We start from the raw sequence: 25,671 nt of genomic DNA on the forward strand, positions 1-25,671 counted from the left end.
GCGGTAGAACAACCAACGAAACAAAACCAAAGTCTTTTCTGCTATTCTAAAATGAAAGCGTGCAAGCCGTACCGGAACGCTTGATGTTCAGAGCAAGGAAGCTTTGGTACCTGGGTTAGTTACGGCAACAGCAGAACTATCTGTTTTCACTCCATGGGCGTGTATGGAATAAGGTCTTGATGCCAAGTTCTTAAAAACTATTACAATTTTATCTCCAATATTTGACATAAGCAGTGGCCCTGTTGGATTGAAAAGAAAGATCAACTTGGTTTTACAGCAACACTGGCTTATAATTCAGCTAAAAACTGTTCATAGATAATGTCGTTCACTATGATGTTCAACGTAAGTAGCTTAAGTTGGGCATCTAAGGAGAGGCCCAAGCCTCAAATGCTGTGAGCGGCTCCTGTGCCTTTGAGCCCACTTTAGATGTTGCTGCCCAGTTTTACGCTGAGCTTGAAAACACTGACCTGCGACCGGGCAGCAAACCAGACGCGCTTGTTCCCTGCAGCAATTCCGTGCAGGTTCAGGCACTTTGTGTGGGTAGAACTACACTCGGTATTATTCAAATATTCAAGTATCTTCTTGCGGTGTTTCACTGCATTTTTATGAGTTTCAAAGCGAAACTTCACGATGGCTATACCTTGAATTTCCAGGTGCTGCTGCTCCTCCGCCCTGTGTTTGGGAGTGCTGAACGTCCCATCGGTGTATTCACGATACACCACCTTTCTGTATTTTGAGCCAATGAACCTGTCCTCTTTATTTAAAAATTGATTGCCAGGACTGCAGGAAAGAAAAATAGATATAAAAACACCTCGTACATTTCTTCATGTATTTTAAAACATCTTTTGCAGGTATGTCAAGTAACCATCAAACTAAAATCCAATGCAGAGAAACAGTAATCTCACAGATCACTGCTCTCTTCAACATGAAAACATTCTTGTTAAGCTGGGAGGTTTCTCTTAACCAGGAGGTTAAAAAAACCCCAACAGTATAAATAGGCCAAGTCTATATAGTATTTGAGAGAACACCGAGCGAGAGGAGTAGAAAAAAACTCTACTGAGTGCAGATAAACACGAGGCAAAGACGTGTTACATATTGTAAGAAATCAAATGTCAGGACAAGGTAGTCATTGTATCTACAACTTAATTAACATTTAAGCTTTCCATAGCAAGGACTGTACCAACATCAGTAAATAATAAATGCACATGCACCGTCCAGGATTCGTTAAAATCTGCGGCTGCCCCACAGGTTCGCACTGGATCATTTTACGAACATCAGGCTGCCTGGCTCACAGCTACACGGCAACGTTACTGGAGAAGGACCGTGAATTCGAGTGAGCCCCAAAAATACATACGCAAAGGAGGTGTGTCTAGAAATGCCTGGAGGAAGAAAGGGTTGAGAGACGTGAGCTCCTCCTTTGCTTCTTTCCCCAAGTACCTGTCCTCGTGGTATTGATGCCGCTCAAATTCCCATGTCCTGTTAGGAGAATAGTCCCACTCCACTTCCACCGCAGCAATGTAGTACGTCTTCTCATGCAAGTACACAGACAGATCCACGTTCCACCAGTGGCATTGCTTCACTCTGTAGTTCTGCTTCATGCCCCCCGTGTAGTGATCCGTTGTCAGGCAGGACACTTCAAAAACTCCTAGAGATCGTACAAGAAACCCCCTTGAGGACAGAAATCAGTAGTAGATATTGAGATTGTATTACCTATGTTGATTTAGTGTTTAGAGACTGAGACACAGGCTCATACAAGATCCAATTACTTGTAGTAATAAAATTCAGCATACATAGAAGCTAGAAAAATTAAGGCTTTAGCATTAAGAGCTTACATCCTAGGAACACAAGCTTGCTGCCCTTCAAACACAGATGTTCGCAGTTTTAGCACCCAAAGGATCAAAATGTCAGCTATTTCAAGCTTGTCACTGAGCATAAGATGTTCACAGGCAAACAGCTTCTAAACTAGTAAGGGGATTTTTAAAGAAGACATTTACCTTCAGAATCAGGCTTCATAATGGCTGTAAGAAACGTATGTGGAAACAGGTTTGCTGTATCCCTTCTTGTGCCTCTGGCTGTGAACGTGTTTTCTGAAAAGTATATCCCATGGACATCAACTTCTGAGCCCAAGCCCATCAAATGCCAGGAAACCACGCTTCCTTTACACATCCCGAGGCCAGGCTGGTTTCCGTACATGTAACCATTGATAGCTGTAGAAAATTCGAGGAAGCAAAACCCGCCTTGATTAACACATCACCTAATTCTGCAATACAGATTAAGTAATGCATACTTCAGATGTAATGTGATGCCTTAGACTGACAGAAGTATCAATAATACTTTGTTACATCAGCAAAACCAGAGAATCAAGTCAGGCAAAACAACTTTTAAAAACCACGTTTATAAACAACTTCCAACTGTTCTCCTTTTCAACGTCTCACGCCCAGGCAGCTCACTTGACCAACCGGACCGCCCGCTGCTTTACACCCATCACGTGTGCAGGACGCACAGAGCATCCGCTTTACGCCCCGCGAGACCCTCTGGCCGCGCGGGGGGACAACCTGAGGGGCTTCTGGTCTGCGCTGTAATCCTGTCCAGATCCTCCTGTGCAAAACCGCCGCACCTCCGAGCGCTCCGTGCCGAGGCTCTGCACGCAGCAGGAATGCCGCTGAGGGCAACGTTTAAGAGCGAGCACGAGCAAACGTGTAAAGATTGGGGCTTATTTGCAGGACTACGTATGTAAAAACATACGCAAAAACCTTGCGGTAAAAATGAAAATTTGGGTAACTAATAAGAGTTTTCTTACAGTGCATTTTGTTAGACTCTTGGAAATCCTCATCATCTTTGTCAATTTTATTAGGATTTAATGTAAACATCAAAATATTGTCATCCAAGTACCAGCTCAGATTCTCATCAAATACTGTGGCAAGCAGAAAAAACTCCATATCCACATTTTTCTGTTGAGAAGAAACGGCACAAAGTAAAATAGAAACCAGTGAACAGAAAATGTCATGAAAAAATTCCGTGCGCATAATAATTTACAAGGATAATTCACAAAGTCATTCTGACAATCTCAGAGCTCTCTAATCGCTGTACCTGGTGACCAGATACCGGCTGCTAAAGCTGCTGCTACCAGCAGGAACCACCTCCAGAACTGAACGTGTATTTTGGTCTTTAAAGTGTCTACACTCCTCTAGAGCCCTTCGTGCCCAGGCCCGAGTGCCCGTGCCGCCCGCTGCGGAGGCGCCTCGGCAGCACAGCGTCTGCTGGAGCCAGGCTGATTTGATATTTAAAAAAACAAGAACAAAAAACAACCAAAACAAAACCCAAAAACCAAACCAGACCAAACCAAAACCCAAACCAAAACAACAAAAAACCAAACCAAACCAACCAACCAAAAAAACCCCAAACAAACAAGACTCAAGGCCACTTTCTCCATTTTATGTGTCTCGCCAGCACGCAGGTGAGACTGCAGTGTGGAGAGGGATGGCGCTAGGGCGGCTGTGAACGCGGCCGCCCCGAGGGTGCCGTCCAGGAAGAGGCAGCAGATCGAGCCACACCACGCGAACGGCCCCGCTCTCCCTCCCTGACTGACCTGTCTCCCCGACGGGAGCAGAGCTCCTCTCCTGCACACCAGCAGAGGCCCCACGAGGCCAGCGCTGGTGTCTCTGACCGCATCCACAGCTGAGTAGTACAGCCACGTTAGACAGTCTGGATCCTGGTCTGTGGGGCCCACGTCTTCTGGCACGTTCCACTCATATGTAAATGTAGCACCAGGGCTCACATGAGAGGCTGGAGAGTCAGTACCTATTAAAGAAATCAACATTAGGGATTCTGCCTAATGAACATCTTTTATTTCATCACCTTTAATGGAACAACAGCCTGTTCTCTCGCCGTCCATGGCCCACCTCTGGAGTACGATGCCCCCTCGTCGCTCTTGCGGTAACTCAAGCCATGGGGCTGGATGCTAAATGGGCGGCTGGCATTGTTACGGAAGGTCACCCTGATGCTCTCGCCCACTTCAGCCTTGATAACAGGTCCTAGAAAAGAGCACATGGTCTACTTGTGAGATGTTTCCATGAGGCGATGCACAGATCACCACGGGCTTACTGCCATCGATGGCTGATTGCACGGGGAACTGCCCCTGGGCCGGTGTGGCCACGGACCAGGTCCCCGGCGCACGGCCTGAACCACCAGTGCCCGTTCCTCATGGAGACCCAGTGACACGCAGAACAGTTCTTCTCTTTGGAAAGGGATCGACAGAGATCAGCACCAACCTCAGACTCAGTCCAGAGCCATGCCAGAAGCAGCCAGGTTATCAACAGGGCTAGACCTAGCGCCTGGCCTTGGAATTCAGAGCCTGACCTTCGGGGACCACGGTGTAGTATTCCCCCAGCAAGCTGGGGACCACCACAGCACTGCCTTCCGGAGCTCCTACAGCTCAGGTGCCGCGCGGGGGAAGGCGCCGCAGCAGCACCTGCAGGAGGCAGGGGAGCCGAGGGCCCTCCTTGGAGCTGGAGGGGACTGCGGTGAACATTTATTCTCATCAACCTTTCACGTGAAATAACTTTAGATAACTTACCTAAGAGTCCAAGATGTGCTTCCTCTGCGACTCTTTTTTTATGTTCAGTGAAAGAACCGTCTGTGTATTCTTTGTAAACGGCTTTTTTATAAGAGCCACCAATTCTCATCTCACTTTGTTCAAAAAATACGCGAGATTCACTGTGTAGAAGAAGTTGCAACAGATACAAACAGTCCAAGTCACAATACTCAGCTTTACAAACTCAGTCAGGACCTCGACCCTGTGTTCTGAGCTACGACAGCCTGAGCCGGTCTTCTGGGTCTCCTTTCAGTCATCCGGCCACACACGTACACGCAGCCCCGTCTCAGGATGCGCAGGAGTCCACCATCCTGCACTAACTTCTCTTTAAGAGAAATGGCACTGCTGTGTTGTCTTTATAAAGACAGCAAGCTCCGAGACTCATCAACAACGATTTCTAGTCAACATGGTGCAACCTAAACTTTACTCTTTTAATAAAAATTAGAAATAATTCAACAACAGTAGATAAAACCATCAAGAATATGTAACTTCTAATAAAAAGTGAGAATATTTAGTCCACACGTTTTAGTCTACACGTTTACCCTTCAAAAAAAGACCTTTCAGGTTTTTACAAGCACTATATTCAAACAATGAATTGTGCCCCGTCCCTTGTGGAGCGGGAAAACAGTCTGTAACTCACAGATTAAAAATCTGAGGGATCAACGTACGCAGCAGATTGATCCAGATCTTAAACATCTAAATGCAGAGCAAAGGGCGAAGCCACCTCATGCAAGTCGTCCGCCAGCTGAGATGCTGTCAGCGTGACCTCCACCAGCTAAGGACATGATCGTGAATTCCTGGCTTTGTTCTCTAACCCGGAATAATAAACCACCTTGAATCAGCAGAGGTCATTGCCTACATAAGATATTACGATTCATCTCCATCCCAGTGAAATCACTAATGTTATAGCAAAATCTATAGTAAGACTGCAAGGAAAAAAAAAAGACCTGATTAGGTCTGATATTCACGCTGGCATTAATGAGAATAATGAGAATAGTGAGGATAATGAGAAATTCTGTTTATAAGCCAGATCTACCATACGTCTTACCTTATATAGCATGTTTATACAAATTCTGCTTGGAATGTAAAACTTCTTTAATCAGAAGCATTTACCTGTCAGCGATCAATTCTTGTCCTGTAAAGTGGTTCATCGCAGATGGGCCATAATTCCAGATGACCTCTTCCGCAGCAATGAAGTACCGTCTTACCCTTGTACTCTCACTGTGAACTGTTGTGGATTTCCTACAGTCCTTTACTTTAAAAAGGGCCTGCATACCACCTGGAAAAAATGAGGAGGCAGAGAAAAGCAGGGAGAAGGCACAGCGCTTTGTTTTCTCTTTCCTGCCTGCGACAGCTCTTCTCTGCCCCGGAGAACCGCCGCTCCGCTGACGGGTGCGCACATCTCCCATCGGGAAATGGCTGAAGCGGCGCGCGGCAGCTGAACTAGGCCCCGAAGCACCGTGCGGGGGCTGGGGGTGGGCAGCCGGGTGAGGCGGCGTGCACCCTGTGCCCCCGCAGCCGCCGCGGGGCTCCAGGGCGGGTGGGAGCCGCGGGGGCCCCGGCCAGGCGTGCCAGGCGTCTCAGCAAAGCTGCTTGCTGGGGATGCAAGCAGGATCACCAAGAGAGCCCTTCTTACAGCTACGGACTGGGTCAGTTTGTAGGATTTAAACCTGCCCGGAGTGCTCCAGCCACATCAGGATGTTGCCTGACGCGATAGCTATTTCGAGTCTTGTAACCTCCATGTAGTTGAATCTGGAGGTTAAACGTGCCCCTTTTTTATCAGAATTTTCAAATCTTGAAGAATGACTTTGAGCTCTGTGTTCCTTCCCATTCATGTGACAAATTACTTCTCTAACTCAGCTGCAGTGATATAGATCATGGAAAAGTGGTATATCAGTCGTGGAAAAGCATGGAATTAGCTTCTAAATACATCATACCATTAACAAACACTGGAAATACAGGAAGATACAGGGAAGAGAAACACAGACCACCTCTGCCTCTTGGCTGGTCACCCTGCCCGTCCGGCGCCCCGTGCCCAGACGGGGAATGTTGGCAAACGGAAAGTTGTGACTAATTACCTTCAGTATGAAACAAACATCATGCAAATGTTTGTCTGAAATCGAGGTTTGCAAAAATGCAGCTGTGCCAATTGCTGCCAACCAACAACAATTTCCATTACAGACAAGAATCCCCTACATGCTCAAACCCTTCTAATACACTTCTAGGCATTTCAATTACTTTGAGAGTTTTGTTACCAAGAGGAGAATGTCATGTGGGATATAACCAGGCCAGGAGTGCTGCTGCAGTGACTCAGTAAGCTGTTAGCTCGAGCCAAAGAGAAATTCTGACCACTGGAATTTGCTCTGTACCTTGGATATGATCGTTCACTTGGCAGCTGAGCAGCCATTCTCCAGGATTCCTTGGTGTCATGACGGCATCGACAAATGTGGCTGGGAAGAGGCTGATGGTGTCAACTCGATGATGCCTTTCTATTAAGGTCTGTCCATGGAAGTAGGCTGAATGGATATCAGCCTCATTACCCATGCCAAAAAGATGCCATTTCACCTTATCTTCCACACACATGGTGAGGTTCGGGAGGTACCCATACATGTACCCGTTGATAGCTAAAAGAAATGTTATTTATGACAGTTACTTTCACAGACCTCAGGATCTTTTCTTCAAAAGCAGGTGCCATACAACTATTGCTCTGTTCTTCAAGATAAAAAGAGGGTCAAAGCAGAAGTCGGCCTTGGGAAGGGACAGACGCACACTCACACTTGATGTGCACAACCACCTGCACGACCAGCAGTTCTGCTCTGATTCCGGCTTCCAGGCTAGAGCCAAAGGTACCGTCTTTGTTGACACTAACAGCAAAAACTCTTTTTCTAGACTGCGATAGGTAGTACAGAGTTCAGGACTAAGAAACAGAACAGAATAACACAACTCTGTGCAAAGAGCCTCGGAACTTACACTGGCAAATATGTTCTTGGCCCCTAAGAATTTTATATCAGAACTCCAAAGGTTTGACTGTACGACACTTGCCATCACCTTTTTGTTTTGTTTTGTTTTGTTTAAAAGGATCTTTTTTAACCTTCCAAGAAAAAGCCCCACTTAAAAAAAAACAAACAAAAACCCTACAGTTCATCTTTAAAAGAGATAACACATTAAAATACTACTTCACCATACCACGGACAAGCAACGTTAACGTAACGTTCTCTCACAGTGCATTTTGTTGCTTTCCTGGAAGTCCTCATCATCTTTGTCAACTTTGGAAGGCTCAGAGCAGTATGTCCTGATATTATCGTCCAGATACCAACTGAGATTTTCATCCATCACAGAAAACATGAGGATAAATTCAGCATCAAAGCGTTTGTCACTGTCCGTATTCATTGTACCTGAAAAAGAAAGCAGTGTATTTAGAGTCTTTGGCAAGTGCCACCGTTCAGCAGGTTTAAGTGCAGTATCAGCAGGGGTCATCACTGTATACTTCATATTTTGCCACCTTTCGTAAGTGTACACATAAACTTACAGACACGCTCAGAAAACAAACATTGGTTTTGCTACATGCTATAATATTACTAACAGTAAGTATTGCATGTGATAAGATTTCAGTAGATCTCTTTCTCATACCGGTATTTCCATAAACTACTAGCACGAACACATCTCACCCACGTGGATTTGTGGACAAGGCATTCTGCAAATTATATTCACTGTCACACCCCAAATCAAACTACTTCCTATACTATCGAAAGGCAGCTAGTTGAGAAAACAAAAAGCGGCTATTTCAAAATTAACCGTAACCTTCTCCTCTTCCAGTGAATTATTTCACTGAAATTTATGAACAGCCGTTAGCAATCTCCTTGCACATGCATTTATTTACGGTTTACCTTTCCTGCAAATGATCAAAGGCCCAACAAGCCCGGAGGCAACATCTCTGGGCGCGTCGATGTGGGAGTGGTACGCCCTGGTCACGCAGTCGGCGTCCCCCTCCGCGGGGCCCTGGTCCTCCGTCACGTCCCACGTGTACGTGAACTGGCCTCCAGGCTCCACGGCATCGTCCCTCTTCTGCACAGCCCCGGTGTTGTCCGGGTACAGAGCACCTGAGGAAAGCCACACAGCCCCGTGAGCACCACGGGTGCGCGGGGCCAGGGCAGCGCCTGCCGCGCTTCTCCGTCTGAGTATGGCTCAAAAAATACACTTAAAAACCAACTGATTTCCTTCTCTTTAGGAGCCCCTTCATGTGCCTTTGAATTCCATGGGAGTGCTTCCACTAGTGGCACATTAAATTTATTCCTTAATTTATTAGGAGAGCACTATGTACTTCTGATAAAAAGACAACAATTCCAATATTTGTATAGCACTTGTTAAATATTAATCTCGGAAACTGTTCTAAAATATTGCACATGTCCTCAAGGAATATAGGTGTTCCTGGAATGAAAGCAACAGAAAACAAACAAACAATAATCGTTCCAAAACGTGCAAGAACTGCTACATAACACACTATTCCGCTCCCACACAACGTGTCTATATCAAGCCACATATTAGTTGTAATGAAAAACTTCATGAAATACTAGAAGTAAGGCTGATACTTCATACATTCTAACGGAACATTTTTAAAGACTGCTTTTGAGACAACACCATACTCTCAGCAACTCTCAGCCTGTTTTTAAGGTCCACTGATAAACCTTTGGCCAGCCCCACTCCGGCGCCAGCTGGCGCACAAGGCTCCACGTCACCGCGCGCGGCCAGTCCAGCTACTGCACGGGCAAATCCCACCAGTGCCAGCGGCACCCCACGCTGCACCGGGGCTGCCAGACTTCCACCGCGTTCACTTATCACTGAGCAGTAGCTCTTTCTCCATTTTAAGAAACGTCTGTGTATCTTACGTAGAATATACACAAATTTAGTGTTAATGATCTGGAACTGTAAGTTATCCCAGTTAACAATGTCTTTTTCACAACAGCATCAATTTTTCCTTTAGATATCCTCAACACCCGCATCTCTTATATATGCCTTTACATACTTTTTTCAGGTGAAATATACTCTAATTTCAGGTGAAATGTTGACCTAAAATGCCTTCTTTATGAATTTCACTTTTTGCCCTTGAAAAACGTATCAAACTTCTTTGGTCCTGTTCTAAATGGACTGCAGCATGTTCCAAATCGTTCGTTTGACTGGTCCTCTCTTTGGTGAGAGAACATCGCTTACACTTGGAGGAAGTATTAACTTTTGATCTATTCTGGCACAGAATGGAGTCAAGTTTACCTTCATTTTCCTTCGTGTATGTTACACCATGTGGATGCAGTGTGTAGTTTCTGGAAGCAAAGTTTTTCAAGTGAATAATAATGGAATCTCCAACTTCTCCCTTGATGATAGGGCCTAAAAACCCCAGCCAGGAAGGTTTGTCGACCGCCACGTCATACAGCTGGTCGGTGTACTGCGTGTAGACGGCCTTCTTGTACGTGCTGCCGATCCTGTGCGGCCCTCTTTGGAGAAAGACTCTGGCCTGCCTGGAGGAACACGGAAACACACCCGCAGTGTCAGCCTCCCGACTTATGTTCGAATGGCCTTAGTTAGCAGGGTCCCAAAGGAAGGCCAGGCCTCCACAGCACCGCGCGCAACTACACCTGTGTTTAGTAGCAAATATGTCTCTTATCATAAAGATTTAGGCTCCCACATAGAGATTAAGTATTATGCACCAACCTGATTCTTTTCTACCTGCTTTGCAGACTGAAAATAAGGGTATTGATACAATTTCAGACAAACAAGAGACCATGTGGACAAGGCAAACGATAGTTTAATTGCTCAAAACTTTTGTACCTGCATGCTTACACTGCTGTATAATTTTCCATGGCCTGTTATAAAATCGTGATTTCCACCACCGCACTATTACGCTGACTGCATAGCCCTTGCTCGGTTGCAACGGGGAGCAGACTTTTCGGCTGTAAAGCACGTTTATGTCTGGCCACGAGCAGAACTGCAAGGTGCTACTGAAATGCAGCGTGTGCATGAAAGGGGCAGGTGGGAGTGCCGAAATGAGGGGACCGAGCGCTCAGCTCGCTCACCGGCCGCGGATGAACAAGAATCACAGCCTCGGAGCTTCATATGGATTTACTCTAACAAAGGCTCACTTTTACACATTCAGTGCCAGAATACACAAACAGGTTACATGCCAGCGTTATTAATGACGTTAAAATTGATTATACTAAAAATGAGAGCTTGGTTAGTGAGGAAACAGCCTAAGCCACGAGCCAAACTGAGCCTGCTGGAGACGGTATTTCCAGCCACAACAGCAAGAGAAACTGCGGCGCCGGCTGCTCACGCCGCTCATGCTGTCGGCCCCAACGGCCACCACAACGCTGCAGGTTCTGTGCCCAGCGCAGGGGGCGCGCGGCGGGACGAAGCGGCTCCAGAGCGGCGGGACGAAGCAGATCCAGAGCGGCGGCTCCAGAGCGGCGGCTCCAGAGCGGCGGCTCCAGAGTGGCGGCTCCAGAGCGGCGGGACGAAGCGGCTCCAGAGCGGCGGCTCCAGAGCGGCGGCTCCAGAGCGGCGGCTCCAGAGCGGCGGCTCCAGAGCAGCGGTGCTGCCCCAGCGCAGCAGCCGCCGCTCTCTCCTCTTGGTCACACTGTGAAGCACGTTAATACTGCCCAAAAATGCAAAGTGTTTCCCACAAGGCTGAGCATTGTTTGAGCATGCGGGGAAGGAATTGTCTGTATCTTGGCAAGCACAGAAGTGTAATTAAAATGCCAATTCAGAGCTCCATGAAACTCAGAGAGCATAAATTTAGTTGCAAATGCTCAGCTACTGGAAGTCTGAGTGCATGAAGCTTTTCAGTCACAAACTAAATCAAACAAGTTACGGCTCTTCTCAGACTGTTCGAACAGCTACCGCTTAATTGCAGACTATTCCTTTTAGCGGATACACCGCGCTCTCCCCTGCCTCTATAAATAGCGGTCCCTGTACAAGCACAGCCCCGCAGCTCAAGGGTTCAGGAGAGGAGGAACTAGAGAAGCTGAAAATGAAAAGTTAAAAGGGACCCGACCATCGCAGGCACACAAGCGCTGAAAAACGGATTAATCCAGCATGGCGCAGCTGTCGCAGGGCAGAGCAGCGACCAGGGCAGCGAGCGGTGGTGGCCGCTCGTCCGGCACCGCGGCTGGGCCGTTCCAGACAGCGCGCCCAGCGCCCCGGTGCGCCCGCGCCTCGCTGCCTGCACCGGAAACGGAGTCCAGCGCCCACCTCGTGCGGACAGAGCGCAGACTGTGGCCCGGATGTTGCTGACTCTCACTAGAGAAAACAAGCCACGGGAAACCTTCCAATCCCTCAGCTACAGACTAAATGAGAACGGTATGTTTAATTTCTCTATTCGTTGTTTTTATCTTGGTATAATCTTACATTCTTTTAAAGGCACTGAAAAAAACGCAGCATATTTTTCCCTCTCAAATCTTTATCTGATACCTTTTATATTCAAGTTTTCTTTACTGATTATTCATATCTTCACGGTGCTCCCCTCCTCCTCACCATATGTATCCTCCCGCATCGCCCGGACTGCAGGACCCTCCTGGCCGTGTCACCAGCCACGGGCCCTTCGGGGTGCAGGGGCCACAGGACCCATGAGAACTGCCGCAGGACACCCGAACAGGAACCTGTACCCAGCAGGAAACGTCTACACTTGTCAAACTTCTCCACTTAAACTATAACAGCAAAAGCCTTCTCTCTTCAGCACCAGTATCTTAGCCATTCAAAATCAAACATCATTAGACATTCAGGGTCTTTTTCTAGTCTCTATGTAGTAAATATTTCATTCCAACAAATTCACAAAAGCCCTGCATATTCCAATGCTTTTAACCAGCAAACCATTGGAATTCAATTCTCAAGCAAGCCAGGAAAGGGTGTGGGGGGGAAACAACAACCAAAAAAACCCAAACCAAACCAAACAAAAAAACAACCAAACAAAAACCCAACCAACCAACAAAACCCAAAATTCTCTTAAAAGTCTGAAAAAAAACCCCTGACAGCAACATGATTCACTTCAGCGGCTGCACCAGCTTTTCAGTCTGGTCCTGGTGTCCAAAGCAGACGCTGTAAGACTAACTCAGTGTAAACTGCTGTACTCACTCGTCTTCTGCGAGGCGCCGTCCGGACACGGCGCTGGCGTCGCCGGGCGCGTAGCTCCACTCGGTCTCCGAAATGCCGATGTAGTACTCCCTGCGCACCGCCCCGGCGCAGCAGCAGCCAGAAACCAGCAAGCAGCTGAGGAAGAATCGCTGCATTTTGCATTCAGGAGCCTCGTGCAAAATGTGGAATAAAAACACAAGACGGACACGAGCAATTCCCCTTTATATGTTCTTGTCTCTCCCACCTCCCACCCTCCTCACCTCCCCTCTCAAGCTCCTGTTTGCTTTGGTGAACACAATGAAATGTTGCACAACGTCTCTGTGTGTCAGAAGTAAACAAGAGATTCTGGTAACCTCGTCAGCTCAGAAAACCTTCAAAGAGAATTTTTAAATTTCTGCCAAGCTCCTATCATGCAAATTACCATTCAGACCATTAGCGGATTGTAAATTCTCTACCTGAAATGAAAGTCCTGTATATTTAAATGGATGTACATACTTAAGCTTAATTACATTATTCACTATCTTTATCACTCTATGGCTTGCATACTACAGATAAAACAATTTCTGTGAAGTGTGGCACAAGAGCACAGTGCCCTGCGACAGGCTCTGAGTGACACCTGTTTGCTCCAGGGCATCTGCTGCTCCGGTCCCGGCACCCCAGCTCAGGGCAGACTCTGCTGCTCCGGTCCCGGCACCCCAGCTCAGGGCAGACTCTGCTGCTCCGGTCCCGGCACCCCAGCTCAGGGCAGACTCTGCTGCTCCGGCACCCCAGCTCAGGGCAGACTCTGCTGCTCCTGCACCCCGGCTCAGGGCAGACTCTGCTGCTCCTGCACCCCGGCTCAGGGCAGACTCTGCTGCTCCTGCACCCCGGCTCAGGGCAGACTCTGCTGCTCCTGCACCCCGGCTCAGGGCAGACTCTGCTGCTCCTGCACCCCGGCTCAGGGCAGACTCTGCTGTTCCTGCACCCCGGCTCAGGGCAGACTCTGCTGCTCCTGCACCCCGGCTCAGGGCAGACTCTGCTGCTCCTGCACCCCAGCTCAGGGCAGACTCTGCTGCTCCTGCACCCCAGCTCAGGGCAGACTCTGCTGCTCCTGCACCCCAGCTCAGGGCAGACTCTGCTGCTCCGGCACCCCAGCTCAGGGCAGACTCTGCTGCTCCTGCACCCCAGCTCAGGGCAGACTCTGCTGCTCCTGCACCCCAGCTCAGGGCAGACTCTGCTGTTCCTGCACCCCAGCTCAGGGCAGACTCTGCTGCTCCTGCACCCCAGCTCAGGGCAGACTCTGCTGCTCCTGCACCCCGGCTCAGGGCAGACTCTGCTGTTCCTGCACCCCGGCTCAGGGCAGACTCTGCTGCTCCTGCACCCCGGCTCAGGGCAGACTCTGCTGCTCCTGCACCCCGGCTCAGGGCAGACTCTGCGGTTCCTGCACCCCAGCTCAGGGCAGACTCTGCGGTTCCTGCACCCCAGCTCAGGGCAGACTCTGCTGCTCCGGCACCCCGGCTCAGGGCAGACTCTGCTGCTCCTGCACCCCGGCTCAGGGCAGACTCTGCTGCTCCGGCACCCCGGCTCAGGGCAGACTCTGCTGTTCCTGCACCCCGGCTCAGGGCAGACTCTGCTGCTCCGGCACCCCGGCTCAGGGCAGACTCTGCTGCTCCGGCACCCCGGCTCAGGGCACACTCTGCTGCTCCTGCACCCCGGCTCAGGGCAGACTCTGCGGTTCCTGCACCCCAGCTCAGGGCAGACTCTGCTGTTCCTGCACCCCAGCTCAGGGCAGACTCTGCTGCTCCTGCACCCCAGCTCAGGGCAGACTCTGCGGTTCCTGCACCCCAGCTCAGGGCAGACTCTGCTGCTCCTGCACCCCGGCTCAGGGCAGACTCTGCTGTTCCTGCACCCCGGCTCAGGGCAGACTCTGCTGTTCCTGCACCCCAGCTCAGGGCAGACTCTGCTGCTCCTGCACCCCAGCTCAGGGCAGACTCTGCTGCTCCGGCACCCCGGCTCAGGGCAGACTCTGCTGTTCCTGCACCCCGGCTCAGGGCAGACTCTGCGGTTCCTGCACCCCAGCTCAGGGCAGACTCTGCTGCTCCGGCACCCCGGCTCAGGGCAGACTCTGCTGTTCCTGCACCCCGGCTCAGGGCAGACTCTGCTGTTCCTGCACCCCAGCTCAGGGCAGACTCTGCGGTTCCTGCACCCCAGCTCAGGGCAGACTCTGCTGTTCCTGCACCCCAGCTCAGGGCAGACTCTGCTGCTCCGGCACCCCGGCTCAGGGCAGACTCTGCTGTTCCTGCACCCCGGCTCAGGGCAGACTCTGCTGTTCCTGCACCCCGGCTCAGGGCAGACTCTGCTGTTCCTGCACCCCAGCTCAGGGCAGACTCTGCTGTTCCTGCACCCCAGCTCAGGGCAGACTCTGCTGCTCCTGCACCCCAGCTCAGGGCAGACTCTGCTGCTCCTGCACCCCAGCTCAGGGCAGACTCTGCTGTTCCTGCACCCCAGCTCAGGGCAGACTCTGCTGCTCCTGCACCCCAGCTCAGGGCAGACTCTGCTGCTCCTGCACCCCAGCTCAGGGCAGACTCTGCTGCTCCTGCACCCCAGCTCAGGGCAGACTCTGCGGTTCCTGCACCCCAGCTCAGGGCAGACTCTGCGGTTCCTGCACCCCAGCTCAGGGCAGACTCTGCTGCTCCGGCACCCCGGCTCAGGGCAGACTCTGCTGCTCCTGCACCCCGGCTCAGGGCAGACTCTGCTGCTCCGGCACCCCGGCTCAGGGCAGACTCTGCTGTTCCTGCACCCCGGCTCAGGGCAGACTCTGCTGCTCCGGCACCCCGGCTCAGGGCAGACTCTGCTGCTCCGGCACCCCGGCTCAGGGCACACTCTGCTGCTCCTGCACCCCGGCTCAGGGCAGACTCTGCGGTTCCTGCACCCCAGCTCAGGGCAGACTCTGCGGTTCCTGCACCCCAGCTCAGGGCAGACTCTGCTGTTCCTGCACCCCAGCTCAGGGCAGACTCTGCTGCTCCTGCACCCCAGCTCAGGGCAGACTCTGCTGCTCCGGCACCCCGGCTCAGGGCAGACTCTGCTGCTCCGGCACCCCAGCTCAGGGCAGACTCTGCTGCTCCTGCACCCCGGCTCAGGGCAGACTCTGCGGTTCCTGCACCCCGGCTCAGGGCAGACTCTGCGGTTCCTGCACCCCAGCTCAGGGCAGACTCTGCGGTTCCTGCACCCCAGCTCAGGGCAGACTCTGCTGTTCCTGCACCCCAGCTCAGGGCAGACTCTGCTGCTCCGGCACCCCGGCTCAGGGCAGACTCTGCTGTTCCTGCACCCCGGCTCAGGGCAGACTCTGCTGTTCCTGCACCCCAGCTCAGGGCAGACTCTGCTGCTCCGGCACCCCGGCTCAGGGCAGACTCTGCTGCTCCTGCACCCCGGCTCAGGGCAGACTCTGCTGCTCCTGCACCCCAGCTCAGGGCAGACTCTGCTGTTCCTGCACCCCAGCTCAGGGCAGACTCTGCTGCTCCGGCACCCCGGCTCAGGGCAGACTCTGCTGCTCCTGCACCCCGGCTCAGGGCAGACTCTGCTGCTCCTGCACCCCAGCTCAGGGCAGACCCCACTGTTCCCCAGCGCCCGGTGCTCTGCCCCTGGTGTGACACGGGATGTGGGGTGTGAGGACATGGGGTCTCAGCAGAGCTCACAGCTGATGTGTGTGTGTGTGCAGAAGCTCTGCTGACCCACCACAGGCCCCCTGGAAATGCAGTTTCACACCAGCGCATACAGCTGGAGATAGGAAGGAGGGATGGAGGGGCAGGATGTTTGCATCTCATCCCCAAGCAGTTTCAGTACTGACCCAATGCGGTATCTTCCTCCCAGCCCACCGCCAGACAGGATAAGCCACATTCTTCAATGATTAAAAGCACAATAGACGTGTGAAGCTCAAGATAATCTTAACTGCTGCCGTTATCTAAACACACTACCCAGCACAGAAAGCTATACTTTTGCTTTATTCCGGTTCTGTAAACATTTTGTAACTGCTAGTTTCACTGAAAAAACAAAAACTAAATTGGACCTTAAACACAGGGCATTAAAAAGCACCTGAGGTTTGCAATTGCCTTTTTGATTTTCAAGCACACAGTCACTTGAAAATTCTTAAAAAAAATCTCTTCTGCCCTCTGTGCGCTGACACAATGAGATCAATTCTGAACGACGATTTTAATTAAAGGCAACTTAAAATATCTGTAATAACCACAATCTTCTTTGAAGCTGTCTTCTTAATGGTCAGGAAAATTATGATTATTTTGGAATGAAGACTAATATTCAGAACATAACTATAGTATCAAGGTTTCCTTTAACGACATACAAATCTGAACCTTATTCACCAGGATTGTGGTATACAGATAACTTACCCATTTTATTCACCATTCATATAAAAAAATTCAGGCACTGTCAGACTATCGAGGTTCATCATTTTACCTTTTGGAAGCTCCTACACATCTGCATTAGATGGAGGATTCTGCTTCTGTCTGAACGACTGTGGCCAAAGGCAAGTTCTGGAAACCCGCCCCACGCGTGATGAAATCCTGGAGTGTCCCGGGCTGGCGCCGCACGCTCGCAACAGGGATTTCTTTTCCTTGGCCACGGATGAGGCCGGCGGCTCAGTGGGAAGAGCGTCTCGTACAGCACGCGTGTGCCCTATCTGGAAGTCGCCATAGAAACTAAGCAATGAAACTTTAGATGCACTCTGCAAATCCTGCAGGAAGAAACTGGCTTTTCAAAACAATCTGATAAACGAATATATAGCCAAAAATCTCAATATTGTCTTGAAACAGAATTAAGTGACTGATATACTCTATTTTTTTCTAAATATCTTACACACTGCGGGCACTCACTGTGTCGTTTGCAGGATATTCTAGCGGTGTCTAACAGTAATGTCGAGGTAGCTGGATCTCGCTAGCTCTGGGTAACAGGCACACGTGCATCACCGCAAGGCTAAGTGCACGTTTACCTTAAAACCACAGTGCTGAACGCAGCCAGATGTTGCCCACGCATCTGCAAATGACCCTGAAGTCCACTTTATTGTGGATCCCTGAATTTCCTCCGTGAATTAAATAATAACTATTTGGGGAATTAAAAATACTTTTTAGCTGCTGATTTTAAACAGATTATTCTTTTTGTTTGATTATTATTGTCAAGAATGTTAGTTTTCCATTGCAGCAAGGTCAGGGCATTTAGAAGAGTTAACTAATAAGAGCACTGGGTGCTCACAAGGTTCCCTCATGTCACATAATATTTGACCAAAAACACCCCAAGGGTGCCTCTGACTCTAAGGTACAAAGAGGCGCAGGGCAGCTCTTGTGCGTACTGAGCAGGACGGCTGGTTTCAGAGCCGTGTCCCCAACCTCCTGGCCAGGCGCAGGCCCTTGCCAAGCCCGCTGCAGGAGCTGCTCTGCGCGCCAGCGCCGCGGGACGAGCGGCACCGGCTGCCGGCGCCCCGATCCATCCGGAAATCCGGGGCACTGACCCACCGGGCTGCCAACCGGGCCCTCTCAGAACAGTATTCCTATCTTCTAAACAAAGAGAGGGGAACAGAAAAGCAGTTCTGTAGCAGTGTTACAGCAATTTATTCAAACAACGACGATTTCCGTATAAAAGCAGTTCCATGATATTCAAACCTCCCTATTGTAGAACAAGCTGGAGGGTACAAAAAATGAAGAGTCACTGCCGGGGACAACCAGACAGGGGAGAAAACAACTAGAAAAACGCAGGTGTCAAACAGTTGTAATAACTTCATCCAAAACAGAGAGGCCTGAGACACAAAGGTTTAAGACAAGGGTTATCTGCCTTTGCAGCACCCAAATCTACCACCGTGACTGCTGGAGAGGCAACTTCTCTCTTGTTCTGGGGTGGAGAAGGGTAGTGAAGATCTTGCCATTTTCAGAGAATCCTGGCCTGAAAATAAATTAAAAAAGGAAGTAATTGCCTTTTTTATTTTTTCGACTCAAGTCAATATGGAAGTTGTTCAACCAAAAGCGTCAGGTCCTCAACCGAGAGAACTTGCTGAAGCCAAAGGGATGGTGAAGAAATGACCTCAGACAGTTTGTTACCTGGACGAAAACAGAGTAGGTGCCACAGAGCGTCCGTTTCAACTCAGCAGCCACCTTGAGAAAACAGATGATCAGCTGCAGTCCACTGAGAGCCATCAGAACCGAGACTAAACTGATGTTCCACGCCACCACGTTAGCAGGTTCTGTGCACCGAGACCAAGCAGAGTAATCGGTGAGGTACCTATCGCAGAAACAGTAATGCAAAGTAATTCAGTTACAGGTGGGTGCAATTCAGTTTAAATACATTTTTTACCTATAATATGTAGGAAAAAACCATACTGGGCTTTCTGCGCTTCCAGCTGAGGAGGCAGACCCCAGCCTTCCACCACGCCAGCACGGCTCCTGCAGTTTGTCACACCCAGCTGGGTGGAGGCTCCTTTCCTCAAATTTATCTGCTTCACTTGTGTCTCTGTTAGACATGCAAGTATTAGAACGACTCTGCCACTCTTCCAAATGGCAGAAGCCAGGTTCCAAAAGGGAATCTTCCTTTTATTGATTTAAATTCACCTTCAGGTGAAGTCTATGCAGAGAGCAGAAACACCCCAACGCCGCCGGCCCCTCGGGCGCACGCAGAGCTCGGGTAAGCGCGACCCCCAGCTGTTCTACAGCTGTGGTTTCCGTCCCTGAGGACCAAACCACGCGCGCCTGACGGGCCCTTTGGCCTGTGACACACGCCACGGCCCGGGGGCTGGCTGCAGGAACCTTTGCGAGACAATCCTGCCCAGTACCAGTCGCTTTTCTTCTAGTCATTCACAACCGAAATGCTTTGAGCCAAACCTGGAGAGCCCAGCACCTGGCCCTTTACACTGAACTAACCCCCTCGCTTGTATTTCCACGGGAATGCTGGTGACACGCAGCAGAGATTGCAGGATGCACTTCTGTGCTTTAAATAAAGCCGACTTCAGTCAGGGAAGCCAACCGTTCAGGAACTGTTCCTGTTGGGTGCTGAGGGAACTTGTTTGTGACGCTCTGACAAATGGAACAGTTTGCAGTAAAACGCAGCTGGAGGAGCTGGGCATTATGTGACCTGAAATACTCGAGTCTTGTAAGACCCTGATCTTTTAAAGGGAGCATGTAAAACCTCGCGGAAGCAGCCCCAGGTCACAGATCTAACCAAAGCACACTTGGTGCACCTCGCTTTGGGGTTTGATGAGATCCAGCGACTGTATGCAAAAGCTACCAGTGATCGAAACACGGGCTTCCTTGAGCTGTAGGAGTTAAAGAGAAGCCTAATGAGCTACTAAATATAAAAACCTCGTCTATAATATTTGAATCAAAACCTTGAAGGAATTTGAGAGACTATTTTGAGAAAGTATCTATCCACACTCACTCTATTCTTACATTCTTTGCCACACACGTGATTGTGAGCACCAGAAAAAGGACACTTAGCCAGATGGACCTCCAGGTCTCATCGGTACCAAGACTCGTACATTCAATATTTCTTACAAGAAGGCAAATACCTTATTTGAGGATTCTGGTGCTCATTCGAGAAGGTGAAAAACTTCACTCGCCAATCTAGATCTCGCGTTTAACAGACTGAGGCATCCTGTGTGAAACTGAGATAACTGACCATTGCTTTGATGAACAGTTGCTTCCAGAAGTTACAGTGATGCTTCTTACCCCCCAGCAGTGTCCTTGAAGATGTAATCCCATCCACCCGAGGAATTGCAGAAGGGGCCTTGGATCAGCCCCCAGGTAAAAATGATGCAACTGTATCCGGAGAAGGCGACGCCGAGCAGGGCCAGCACGATTGAAAGGAAGCTCTGAGGGGAGAAAACCAGCGCCGAGTGAGGACGGTGCCCACGGCGAGCAAACACGCCGCTCAGCCCCACCAGCCGCTTCCCTGGGGCTCAACTGCACGTTGGTGGTCCCGGTCTTCAGTATTCAGAAAGAAAAGCACCACTTGAAGAATAGTAAGCATACACATACAAAGTAAAGAGTTTAAGACAGTTTCACAACTCTCAGCTAAGTATTGTCTGGGGATTTTTTGTTAAACTTGCATTTTTGCAAAGTGCTGGAAGACAACAATGCATTAAACACGTTTGCATCCCAGACAGCATATATTGAGTCGTTCTGGAGAACGTAACTTCCAAATAATAAAAGCAAAGGAACGAAGCTATTTAGCTGGGACATTTCGTCGGAACTCTCAGGCTCTCTACATCCTCGCGTTGTTTCACAGGGACGGTTTGCTTGCCCGTCAGACGGAAGGGCTCACGCCGTGTGACCCGCGGGCACCGGGTCCGGCGCGCGGAGGAAGCGGCTCGCGCAGCGGCAGGGCAGGGCACGCGGCAAACGCAGGAAGGCGCTTCAACAACCGCTGAGGAGACGCACAAACCCAGAGCAGACTCACCCTGTAGGTTTTGTTACAGCTCTCGCTCTCACAGCACCGATAGAACACGCTACACTCCAGTGCGATCAGAATTACTGCCAGCAGAAGGATCTGTAACGGGACATCACAAGGTCAGTGAAATGGCTGCAGACATCCAGCCAAGGCTCCTTCGCAGCAGAAGGCAGGGACGCATCTGTATGCTCAGCCGACATTTTAAAGCTGCTCAAACGGAAAGCGCAATTTCTGCACGGAACGGAACCGTTCTGACGAGGCCGTCACCCCGCTTGTCTCTTGCACTTGAAAGCCGAGCAGAGTTACCTGCGCAGACACGGCTGCGCCAGCGACGCGGGAAGATAAACCCGGCCCGCGAGCAAAAGAATCGATGCCAGAGAAAGGGAGGATCTGTCGCTGGAACCCCACACCAGTTCAACAGGGACCAGGGAATCGCCTTCCTTACCAACACGCTTACCCTGCGGAAGATCAGTTGTACAAGTTTTCATTAAATTCACCCAGCCTTTCATTCCCTTTCTCTGTCGAGCATCCACACTGTTCCTCTCAGACTATTGGGTAAACCTGAGACTAGAATCATTTCGATAAACAGGACTCGGGCTCCAGACCCAGAAGCCGCCCCTCGTTGGCACTGGTTTGTGAGGGGAAAAGCGGAAAGGAGGTATTTCTGAATCACAGCACTATCCTCTCTCATGCTGCTGCCCTGTTTGTAACAGGGTAATATGGGTGTTTTTAATAAATAATGATCTTAAGGCTAAAAATGCTTCAAATTATGAATGTCATTGTTGCAGTTAACTTTTCCTCAATTTTTCAATTATGCTTTTCTGTTCAAATTCTCTGCCCAACAGTTTTTCCTCCACCATAAAAGATCAGGTTTTTCTTCTGCTTGAGGAAGAATGCACTGTTTCAAAAGAATGCCCCATGTTTCAATAGCTCCCAGCTCAGCACCTTCATAAACGCACCTTACTTACGCAGAGACCTTCCAGAATCCCGACTGTGCGCGCACTTTGCTCGCGACGGCGCGCTGTCCTGGGGCTGCAGCTCTTCGCGAGCAGCACCGAGGCAGTTTACCAGGGCAGGCGAGCACGTTACAAATGTCACGGAGAAAATCCTCCCGTGGCAGCCACAGCGAGAGCAGCTTCTGCATCTCGCCTAAGGACAGCGGCAGTCGATGCACCGCGAACCGCACCCAGCCCTCCAAGCACCGCACTGCACCGCGCACAGTCCTGAACACACCCAACAGCCACGGGAAGCCGCAGCACAAGCGTGAATTACACGTACACAAAAGCCAGCAGAAAAACATAAAAATCAACCCCGCAAAACCACTGACATGGAATTGAGCAGCATACATAGATGTAATTCAGTATATTCACATTGTTTCAGTTTAATCGAGTATTTTAGCCTGCAGTGGTTTTTCCAAAGTAATCCATACTCTCTTTAAAAGCACAGTGATGTTGCTGCACAGTGGCCCGGTGTTGTTTGCAGCAGAAAGCAACCCATCAGGAAACCATGGAGTCAGTACTTACCATCACGCCTGAGAAACAGATCCCCTCGAAGTGCCACACGTAGCTCGGCAGCTGGTAACCGGCTCTCCCGTTAGGGAAGTACAGCAGGACGTTAACAACGATGCTCCAAAGCGCCAGAGGGATCAGCAAACAACTCAGGCAGCTTCCACACGTCTCCAAAGCCATCGCTCGAGAACTTCAGAAGTTTTGCTCTCCTAGGCTAACAGGAGATTACAAGGTTTTGGCCTCCTCGGTTTGATTCAGTCATTTCATGTCCACAGGAAGCAGGTGACTGGGATGTGATTCCAGAGACAGAGAAACACTTACAGTCAGCAGAATAACAGATTAATAGTCCTGCCTAAACTCATTGTCCTTCCTAAGCGCATGTCTTTAAGCAGCAGCTTCCCTTCTGGAAGATCCTCCTTTGTGATCTGCCAAATGAAATACGTCTGGAAGTCAGACTCAGGAAGGAAGTGCAGCCATCACCTCCTCCGGCCTCCCGGGTCAGGGCTCCGCTGCGGGTGTCCTGCTCGGCCCCGCTGCAGCCCACGCGGCTTTCTGCCCCACGGTACACAGGTCCCGCCCCCGCGCAGCCCACACGTCACTCACACCGCGGAGAACCGACGGCAGAGCTCGGCAGCTGTGAACCCCAAAACCACAAAAACCCCAACACAAAACCCCGGGCTGAGCTCGGCCGCTCTGCAGGGAGCACAGAGGCCCGGATAACCACTTACAAACTGCCAGGCAGACTCATTGTTACCCCTTATAACTAAACACCCCGCAGCGTTATGCAGCCGAACTGTTTCGTGCACTAAGTCCTGCTTTCTCCAGCTGTTTTACCCTGTGCTCACAGCTGGGTATGCGCAGCCGCAGATCCCACCTAAGTACACGAGACCTCGCACAGCACAGGCGCTCTGGCTGGCTCTGCAACGCCGGCTGTCCCGCGCTGTGCGGAGCCCAAGCCAAACGCTTCCCCGTTTTCACGTGCCCTCGCTCCCCAAGCAACGCGGCCGCCGCGGCAGCCCAGGGCTGTCGAACGCCCGCAGCGCGGCCGAGCCCCGTGAGTCACCAGACGTGACTCACGCCTGCGGTTTGCTCCATGGGAAAGCTGTGGTCAGAGAACGCAACGCTGGGACCCCATCGAAAGCAGTAAGGCTGTTGTGGAAGCAATGATGTCGTGGCACATTTTCCTGCTGTTTCCTCATGAGCTGTTTTAGCCTCCGCACACATGAGGCTTCTCTCACAATCTCATAAAAGCTGTTTGGGTTGGATGTTGTAATTAATTCCTTCCTATTTCTTTGAATGAGATCACTCAAGGAAATGGGCATGGTGGCACTCATGCAATTACACCGTTTTTGTAGCCATTGTGCTGTGACGCTCCCGTTCCCTCTCGCCTTCTTTCCCCCAGGAGGTTCTGTGTTGGAGTCCTCAGCCTGTGCTGTGAGGATCCCCCACGTTTCCTGCTCTGCTCCCCCGCCACTCCCGACGCTTTTCCAGGCCTCGTTCTAATCGGGATTAGCGGCGAACTTCCCTTTGCAGGCTCAGCAGCACGGACGGAACCCACATCCACACTGGTCACGGCTCAGAGCACAGGGCTGAATTAAAAGCGGGCACATAACACCCCTGACTGATTTTCTTATTACAAAACTCAGAGATCATGTTATAAGCTGAAACATTTTTTTCTAAAAGCAAAGGCCAAAATGACTCGTGAGCAGCTTAGTTTAGAATCAGATTTGCTGCTACTCCCCATGGCAATCTGTTCCAATTAGAAGGAACCTACTTGGAAAATGACACCTGAAGCAGTTTCACGATGCAGACTGCTGTATGCAGAACAGACTTGCTTTGTATTTAAACTGAGCTCTGCAAATACAAAATCCAGGTGCTGGGTTTTTTCTGGCTCGCTGTATCCATTTGATGCCCAGTATGAAGCAAGGCTGGCATCCAGTTTCTCAACTCTCTTACCGAGTGTTGCAAGAGCTGCTTTCCCGTTGCTGTCAATAATCGTGAGCCGACGCCAAGCCCATTACCGAAAAGGCATGTTTACCCTGGACGAGTAACTTCTCTGCCGAGTTTAACCTAAACCAGCTGCTTCTCCAAGACGTGGCTGATGAGCTCCCAAAACACTGTCCATGCATCAGGTGGCAAAGGAATTCAATTGGCCTTTTTCAAAATGACAACATCAACAGTGAGTAGTAATGCTGTGCATTAGTGCCAGATGGATCGGAGCTACAGTTTTAATTCTAAACTCTAGCCTGATCATGCTGTCCATTGAAATGTCTAAAATGGTTTCAGTTCTTTAATTAGCTGTGCGCAGCAGAAAGACAAGTGTCAATCATACACGCAAGAAGGCAAAAAACCAATAATCTAAGTTGTGCAGGAATTATATCATATTTCATTGAGACCCTCTTCTCCTCCCTCCCACAGCAGGGCAAGACAGGGATACACGAAACAAGCAGAGACAGCACTGCAGACTGCCCTCGGGTGTAACAGTTGCATGCACTTCTGTACGAAGAAATGGTATAGCAAGCAGCAGATACTCTGAGATTCTGAACACGAACTTTCTCATCTGTGAGTTCTTTTGTTGCTGTGGATGTGTGTGCGATTCTGTTCTCACGGTTCATTTATTCTTTTCAGGTGTACGTTTACTGGGCAGCCTTGGCGGTGAGGACAGCCGAGATACAGCCCAAGGTCTGCCCCCTCCCAGTTACAAACTGTACTGAGTACGCACTGACACCCATGGGAAATTCCTTCTCCCATAAACAGAAACTAACTTCCCTGTTTTCAAAGATAACATTGACTGCTAGATTCCAAAACTGAACAATCGTGGTAATCAGCCCAATTTCTTTGAAATAAATGGCATGTCACATTCTGTTTTTCACTTGCCAAATACCATGGTGCCAGCAGCTACTGCCCGTGCCAGCACTGCTGCTGGCAGCGCGTCGCTCAGATCTCCTTTACCTTGGGACTAAATATTCACTGTAATATGCTACAAGGCACACTTCCGAAGTTCCTGCACAGCACCAGAGTGCTGCCTCC

The 25,671-nt window shown here is 50.2% G+C and overlaps 2 protein-coding genes and 1 long non-coding RNA gene across 4 annotated transcripts in view; 1 reads left to right on the plus strand and 2 right to left on the minus strand.

The window, feature by feature from the left end:
• The window catches only part of CP (ceruloplasmin), a 17,210-nt gene extending 4,236 nt beyond the window's left edge, over positions 1–12,974 (minus strand). The window contains exons 1-14 of the mRNA XM_013369752.3: positions 12,713–12,974; positions 9,860–10,104; positions 8,482–8,694; positions 7,816–7,989; positions 6,964–7,218; positions 5,708–5,873; positions 4,577–4,716; positions 3,903–4,034; positions 3,590–3,801; positions 2,801–2,951; positions 1,995–2,207; positions 1,438–1,645; positions 641–780; positions 111–239 (exon numbers count right to left, since the gene is read on the minus strand). Coding sequence (XP_013225206.2) covers positions 111–239; positions 641–780; positions 1,438–1,645; positions 1,995–2,207; positions 2,801–2,951; positions 3,590–3,801; positions 3,903–4,034; positions 4,577–4,716; positions 5,708–5,873; positions 6,964–7,218; positions 7,816–7,989; positions 8,482–8,694; positions 9,860–10,104; positions 12,713–12,867 — 2,533 coding nt within the window. The 5' untranslated portion in view covers positions 12,868–12,974. The remainder of the gene's footprint in view (positions 1–110; positions 240–640; positions 781–1,437; positions 1,646–1,994; positions 2,208–2,800; positions 2,952–3,589; positions 3,802–3,902; positions 4,035–4,576; positions 4,717–5,707; positions 5,874–6,963; positions 7,219–7,815; positions 7,990–8,481; positions 8,695–9,859; positions 10,105–12,712) is intronic.
• On the plus strand, positions 11,366–25,501 carry LOC135580209 (uncharacterized). Of its 2 annotated transcripts, XR_010474521.1 has the most exons (3): positions 11,375–11,941; positions 18,692–19,012; positions 25,270–25,501. It is a non-coding gene; the product is annotated as an uncharacterized LOC135580209 (long non-coding RNA). The 2 variants fall into 2 exon arrangements; XR_010474520.1 differs by having other exon boundaries at positions 11,366–11,941; positions 18,692–25,501.
• Positions 18,286–22,896, minus strand: TM4SF18 (transmembrane 4 L six family member 18). The gene is made up of 5 exons (XM_005510597.3): positions 22,657–22,896; positions 21,143–21,232; positions 20,413–20,555; positions 18,793–18,973; positions 18,286–18,637 (listed from the first exon to the last, which is right to left on the minus strand). The coding sequence occupies exons 1-5, from the start codon at positions 22,819–22,821 to the stop codon at positions 18,623–18,625; spliced, it is 594 nt and encodes a 197-aa protein (XP_005510654.1). The 5' UTR covers positions 22,822–22,896; the 3' UTR covers positions 18,286–18,622.
• Positions 25,502–25,671: the final 170 nt, after the last annotated feature.

This window comes from Columba livia, chromosome 9, assembly GCF_036013475.1.
Source record: "Columba livia isolate bColLiv1 breed racing homer chromosome 9, bColLiv1.pat.W.v2, whole genome shotgun sequence".
Classification (NCBI taxonomy): domain Eukaryota; kingdom Metazoa; phylum Chordata; class Aves; order Columbiformes; family Columbidae; genus Columba; species Columba livia.